This window comes from Bactrocera dorsalis, chromosome 5 (assembly GCF_023373825.1).
Source record: "Bactrocera dorsalis isolate Fly_Bdor chromosome 5, ASM2337382v1, whole genome shotgun sequence".
In the NCBI taxonomy this organism is placed as follows: domain Eukaryota; kingdom Metazoa; phylum Arthropoda; class Insecta; order Diptera; family Tephritidae; genus Bactrocera; species Bactrocera dorsalis.
Genome location: NC_064307.1, coordinates 42,198,056 through 42,205,367, shown reverse-complemented (window position 1 = coordinate 42,205,367; position 7,312 = coordinate 42,198,056). Strand labels below are relative to the sequence as shown.

At 38.0% G+C, this 7,312-nt stretch overlaps 1 protein-coding gene across 1 annotated transcript; it reads right to left on the bottom strand.

The window, feature by feature from the left end:
- Positions 1–2,618: 2,618 nt before the first annotated feature.
- Positions 2,619–5,916, bottom strand: LOC105229093 (zinc finger protein 232). The gene has a single exon (XM_019991327.3). The coding sequence runs from the start codon at positions 5,568–5,570 to the stop codon at positions 3,942–3,944; it is 1,629 nt and encodes a 542-aa protein (XP_019846886.2). The 5' UTR covers positions 5,571–5,916; the 3' UTR covers positions 2,619–3,941.
- Between the last annotated feature and the right edge of the window lie 1,396 nt (positions 5,917–7,312).

The window sequence follows — 7,312 nt, the reverse complement described above, 5'->3', positions numbered from 1 at the left end:
GTATGAAGTCAAAATATGTTAGGATTTCCGAGTGTTCAGATATGTGTTCTTTTGGGAACCCAGATTCTCTAGTTTCTTTGTAAGTGCTGTCTTTTCTAGAGCCCTTCACCACGTAAAGACTCCGTAGGACATAATGGGCTTGGATATGGTGACGTAGATCCAGACAACTACTTTCGGTGAGGGACCCCACCTTTTGTCAATGTCTCCTCTATAGCAGTATAAGGCAATCTATGCCTTTTGCGTTCAATCTTCGATACTTGGCTTCCATAAAATCTTATTATCCATTATGGGCTTTAGATATTTCAATGTATCCGTTTAGGGCAGCAGTGACACCAGGATCTTATGTCTTCTAGTAAATAAAACCATCACGGTTTTATTTGGGGTGATGGCAAGACCACTTTCGTCTGCCCAACTTGCTGAGATATCTTTGCGTCAACTTGTTACGGTACTAAGAAACTTTTGTTTGACCATTAGTGCGTCGAGCAAGTGCGTTGCCCCATTCCGTTCTGAACAAGCAGTTGCCCACTACCAAAAACTAACCTATTGGTCGAGCCTCTTTTCCCATGTGTAATGCATGCTTTTGTGAAATTTTGATTTATCATGTGTAAAAGGAAATATTACTTTGCTTTTAGCTACTCCCAAGAACTGGAGGATATTTGTAACCATTGAAATTTAACCTAATGTCTGCTAGAAAATTGTTGATAGCACTTATTCTAGTATTCTGTTCTGTAACTTAGGTTTAGAAAGCTCTCTCTTATAGTAGATCACAAAATTATATATATTTGATACGGAATGTGCAGGAATTTCTTTTTAAGTTAGAGACATAATTCCGTGTATCTCACACTGGCCATAGCTCCCCCTATCACCACTGTTCAACGATGTAGATTCTCCTTCTAGAACATTATTAGTACTGTTAGAAGTTTCAGGAACAACAATCGCCAACTATTTACAGTCGTCCAGTATTTCTTAATAAAAAATACATTTCTTTCAATTTTTATAAACTTTATTTTCATTTAATACTTATCGTACACATTTCATGTCGGTTTGAGCAAGTTTCAGATTAATTACTAGAAAATGTGTAGAAAAATACTTAACTAGTTACACTTTGCGCATATTCGTATAAAAAGTAAATATCTTATGTTTTCCCAAATACTCTTCGGCTATTACAGCTAATATTTAATATCACAATCTTATAAGAAAAACTTAACTATTATGTAGATCTTTAAAATTCTATGTTATACAACTTATTATTAGGTATAAAAATATGTTTCTTTTGGTGTTTGTGTTTCTTTTATAAAAGTTGTTTTCTAAACATTTTTTTAGAAAAGTTTTTATGAAGTTTTTTTATAAAATTTTTGTTTGTTTTTTTCTTATTTTAGAGTCATTTGATGTTGATATAGTTTGTTTTAGCAACTTAGAACTTTGTTTGCGTTCAAAACTATTTAATAATTTTGTTTTAGATATGAATTTTTTAATTTCAGCATTTAGTCTTGTTTTAATTATTATTGTTATTGCTTACTTATACTAATTGTAAATATTTGAACATAAATATATTTAGTTTGTTTATATTACTTATAATTAGTAATTTTATTTTTTTTTTTAATATGTTTTCTTTGTTTGTTTTCCATTTTATAACATTTTGTTAAATATTTTTTTTTAATTTTTTGCTTTCATTTTGTTTGTCATTCTTTGCTTTGAGTTTTCGTTGCATTGTACTCTTGTTAGACACATACAACCATGTTGCTATTGTTAATATATTTTAGAAATATTTTTATAAAAATAATTTTTGAACAAAAATATTTTTTTGATAATTTTTTCCAAGCACTTTTTTTAGAATTTTTTATAATAATATAATATTTTTTGACTTATTTGCTTTTATTAAAACAAATTTTAATATTATTTTATTAAAAAAATATTTAAAAAAACTGCTATTTTTTTACTTATTTGCTTTTATAAAAACAAATTGTAATATTTTTTTATTAAAAATACTTTTTTATATAAAAATTATTTTTTATGAAAATGTTATTTTTTTACATATTTGCTTTTATAAAAACAAATTTTAATATTATTTTATTAAAAAAATTATTTTTTCATATAGTTTTTATTTATTTTTATATAAAAATCATGTTTTTTATGAAAATTATTGTTTTTTTAATTATTTGCTTATAAAAACAAATATTTTTTTAAATAAAAATTTTGTTTTTAACGAAAATTATTGTTTTTTAATTATTTGATTTTATAAAAATAAATATAAAAAAGGATTTTTTTTTCATAAAATTATTTTGTTTTATATAAAAAAAAATACTTTTTTTATGAAATTATTATTTTTTTACTTATTTGCTTTTATAAAAACAATTTTAATATTATTTTATTTAAAAAAAAATTTTAAATAGTTTTTATTTATTTTTATATAAAAATCATGTTTTTCATGAAAATTATTGTTTTTTTAATTATTTGCTTATAAAAACAAATATTTTTTTAAATAAAAATTTTGTTTTTAACGAAAATTATTGTTTTTTAATTATTTGATTTTATAAAAATAAATATAAAAAAAGTATTTTTTTTCATAAAATTAATTTTTTATATAAAAAATCCTTTTTTACGACAGTTATTAATTTTTTAAATTATTTGCTTTTATAAAAAAAAAATTATTTAAGAGTTATTTTTTTTATTTACAATTAATTTATTGTAGTTGAAACTAATTTGGTTTCCTAAAATTCTGTTTTAAGGAACAATAACGTTGTGATATTTCGTTATTTGTTTGAATTTCGTTACTTTCACAATTTTCAAATTTTTCATAAATAATTTTAAGTATACAACCGCTTAGCTTTATATAATATACATTTAGAAATTAGTTTGTATTGTACTTCGTAGTTTGTATTTAGTTTTGGTAGTGGTTTGCTGGTCTTCATAGTTTACAACAACGCAAAAAGTAAATTGTTGTTGTTTTTTTGTATAACTAAGTCCCTAAAACGATAATTAACCTAACCTAACCTAAAAGTCCTACAAAAGAACTAAACTTCCACTTACGTATTTAGTTGACTAGAGTTCACACTCATTTCTTTGGTACTCCTCGGAGAGAGAGAGAGACATTTTTTTAACTTTAAACTAAACTAAATTTTACTGCACTATTTCGCCTGACTTTTCACGAACTTGCGTTAAATTATGCACTAAGCAGCAAATTAGATTATCTGCATTATAAAAAAACTAACTGAGATGAGATCTGTATGGAGCTGACTCTACAAAATCCTGAGAGATATTTGTAAAAAATGTTTTAACTAAATTAGTGACTAGATCTTTGCATTTCAATGACTAGAATTGCTCGTCTTATTTGTGCCTACTACAAAAGTTAACCTAAAAACTAAGCTAAGCATAAGGTAAACCTAACCGAAGAAGCCTAATGATTGAGAAAACATAAAATGGCGTTTGGCGAATTTCGTTTGTGATGCGCGAAAATGCCAAGCCAACGCTTTAAAACTAATCTTTGGTATACTTAGCTGCAGAGCCAAACGAAGCAAAACAAAACAAAACAAGAAAACAAAACACGAAAAAAATCCTAAGCATTTAAGCATTTTGAAACGAATGGCGTAGAACTTAAACATAACTTTCATAAATGAAAACATACAAATCAACCCTTAATGGCTGCACTAAAAGTATTTACAAACCGCCACCCAAACACCCCAACCCCAGCCCACTCACGTACACACTGCTAACACTCGTCATATTCGTTGCATGTTCGGCCACCCTCGCCATCGTCGGCTCATTACCAAGAAACAACACCGCACTACACTATTTACGCTAGAGCCACCTTGCCCACGCACACTTGCACTACACACTATGCGCACGAACAGGGACACTAATCAACCAAACGACCACCGACCGACTGTGCGATGAACGGCGGGCAACGACCCCTCGATCTAGCAATCAGCGTAACCCGGCAATCAGTGCGCTAGTGTGGTGTGCTGAATCACCGAGGCACAGTTCCGTAAGTTTGTCAATGCGGCAGCTGCTATATTCTCCTCCTCCGTCAAGCCGGTCTCGACGATTTGCAGGCGACCATAACCCGCCGTCGAACTAGAACTGCTTGTGGTGGACCGCACGTCCTCTTCCTCGTCCACATATTCGATGTAGCCACCATTGGTTGTGGCATAACTGATTACCTCTTCTTCGACGATAGCGCCATTATATGAATGCAAACTCGAAGCTGACGAAGATGCGGTCGAGCCGGCATATGATGGATAGGAACTGCCCATAACTGCAGTGGATGCTGCAGAGAGACCACCATCGGCTACAAGTGCTGGCGTCTCCTGCAACGGCCCACCGACACTTGTCGTGCTCGTCGTACGTTTCTTATTGTGGGTCTGTTGGTGTTTACGTAAATAGGCGGCACGCTTGAAACGCTTCCCGCAGATATCGCAGGGATAAGGCAAGTCCGCGGCTTGTTCGTTGAGTGCCGCTGTGCTGCTGGTTTGTGAGGCATTATTTGTAGTGTTACGGTTCTCTTTACGCGATACGCCGGCATTATTTGTATCGGTTTTCTTCGGTTTATGCCAACGACGATGTGAAGCCAAGTTTGCGGGACAGTTAAACTGTTTACCACACTCCGGGCAACGATACTCGAGCAGCACAATGCAGGCGCAACGATGACGTGCCAAACCGAATGCGTCATCGAACTTGATGCGACACAACTTGCAGATGTAATCGCCTATTACATTTTTAATGGCCGCCAATTCGGCTTTGGTCTCCTCGGTGATCTCGACTATATTGTATTTGGGATCAATATCGCCATTGCTGTACTGCACTGTGCCATCGGTGATGTCCTCCAGCGGACGTATAATAGTGCCCGAGACAGGCGAACTCGTCTCTTCGTCGAACTTTAGTTTACGTGTCGCTTTATTTTTGGTGCTTTTTGTCGCAGGCGGTTGAGCTTTAACGGTCTTCGGTGCTGTATCGGTGGCTTTAATGGGTTTCGTGGGCGTGCAGTCGCGCTTGGTAGTCGGATGCGTGGCAGTTTTTGCCAGTTTAGCGGGATTCTCACGTGCCTGCAAAGTTTTTTGCGATTCCAAAACTGTAAACACTTGCTCCGTAGCCTCCTCGTCGAGCATAACTGCGTGGCTGCGTTTGGTGGGCGTTAGCGGTGGTGTTATGGGTTTGACGATTTGTGTTATGGTGACAACAGCCTCCTCCGTTTGTGGTGCGCTGTCTTGCACGACATAAACTTCATTACTAATGGGTACTAATGAGACCTCGCCGCTTTCACTAAACACCTGCGACGCCACCGCCTCCTCACTGGGCTCCGTGTAGACCTCTGTGAATGTCGCGGCCATAGGTACATCGTTGGCCAACTCTTCGCTGTTATTATTGTTAGTAGGTACAGGTGAGTTCGGTTTCACCGAGAGATCTAACGGTGTTTCACACTTAGCTTTAAGATTCAGGTAACGACTGCGATACTTTGGCGGCAACGAGGCGACCGTCGTGAGCAGACCCAGCCCGTGCGGCATCTGTCGACTGGCCATTTGTACGATGCTGTGTTGTGCGCCAGCCGTGGTCGTAGTCGTAAACGTAGCCATTGCACTTGTTGGTATATATTTAAGTAGTTTTTCTTTATTTCTATTTTTGCACTTGAATGTCTTCTTAACTTAACTATGTTTTAACACAACAACAATAAATAGTAATAAAACCGATTTAACAACCATTTAAGCAATGTTGAACGATGTGTGTGTGTGAGTATGAGTTATCGATGCGTTGCAAACAATCAAAGAAATTATATAGTTATGTATGTATGTAGTCAAAAACAAATTAAACCGAACAAAACAAACAGAATTTAACTGAACTGAGTGTATCTGTTGCGATGTTGCTGTGCGCCTTTTGTTTCCTCCTGTCTGGGCCGACGTCTATACTGCGAATGACTAACAACACATCCTGGCGCGGCTATTTATGCAACGTCACCGGCAGCAGCGCTGTCGCCGTAGCAGTCAACGCGCGCGCTTGCCAGTGTTAACGCAAACGCCGCCCCAGTCAAAAGGATATCGCACCGTAACGCAGCGCCACTGAAAGCGAAATTGAAATCGTACTCTAGCGCATTGTTGTCAATCTGCTATTGTTGTTGTGTTGTGCTATGTCGTGGCTACACTTTGCGTATATTGGAAATTTCATCCCCCGAAGTCGTTGTCCTTTTAGCCCCTTGCGTGCGCGCACACACAACACACCAATGTGCGCGCGCCTGCGTCAGCCAGCCAACGACACGTTGGCAGCGGACGTCGGCAGCTTTAGCGACAGCGCGTGGCGCGACGCTTCACAGGAAAGCCGGAATCTTTTGTTAGCAATCACACACATTAGTCACCCTTTTTCCCGCAACACACACGCGCACACACACACTGCTATGGACGCACCAACCCTAGCGCATAGCGCCACTACTGCACCGGCATTGCCACATTGCTGACGAAGCTTAGCGCCGTTGATTGTGCTTTGCAGCAGCGCCGCAGCGCTAATGGCGGCATCAGTGAAAGTCCTTTGCTTGGCAGGCCACTTGGCTTGTTTTGCTAAGTTGCATTTTCGTTGTTTAGCTTCTAAGCGCTGCTGCGCGCTGGCTGGCGTTGCAGCTTTTTCTTGGTGGGGTAGGTAAGCGCTGGCTCTACTGCCACGCAGTGGTTGTTTGCGAGCACAAAAAATGTGCCACATAGGCGCTGCCAATGCTTGGTGGCTACTAATAGAGCCGACGCGGCTTGATGTACCACCACCACCACTGCCAGCGTGTTGTTGCCGCGTCTACAAAAGCTAGCGCTTGCATGGCTTGTCTTTTGGGCAAACAAATTCTACGGATTTATGTGTTATTACAAGTATTTTCGATTTCTTTTGTCTCCACTGTGCTTGCATTGTGCGCGCTTAGTATGCGCTGTTATTGCTTTGCATTGTTTGGTGGCACAGTGCATTACGGTTGGCACGTGCATGCGTAGCAACGGTCGCCGGTAACGTCGTCAAGTTGCCACCCTATTCGCTGATTTTCGGTTGTTTTCTCACAAGCGCGACCTGTAGTGCAACGCGAAGGAAGCGCAATGCTCAGCGTAATGTCAGTGCATGTGCGACTTTAAGCTGTCTTCTGTGTGCGCTTCCCACGAACGAATTCCCTACAGAACAGTCCTATGTGTACGATGCGTCTTTGTGCGGCTACACCGGTAGCATACGCGTATGCGTATGCGGAAGCTCGCCGAGCGTGCGTAGTCAAGTGGGGGTTGCTACGCTACGTCTTCGCATGTTACAACGGTAGCTGCCTGCCAACCGACACCCGCAACCACCACCAACACCAACGCGC

Coding starts and splice junctions, on each gene's coding strand:
- LOC105229093 (XM_019991327.3), bottom strand. CDS start 5,570: ATGGCTACGTTTACGACTACGACCACGGCTGGCGCACAACACAGCATC.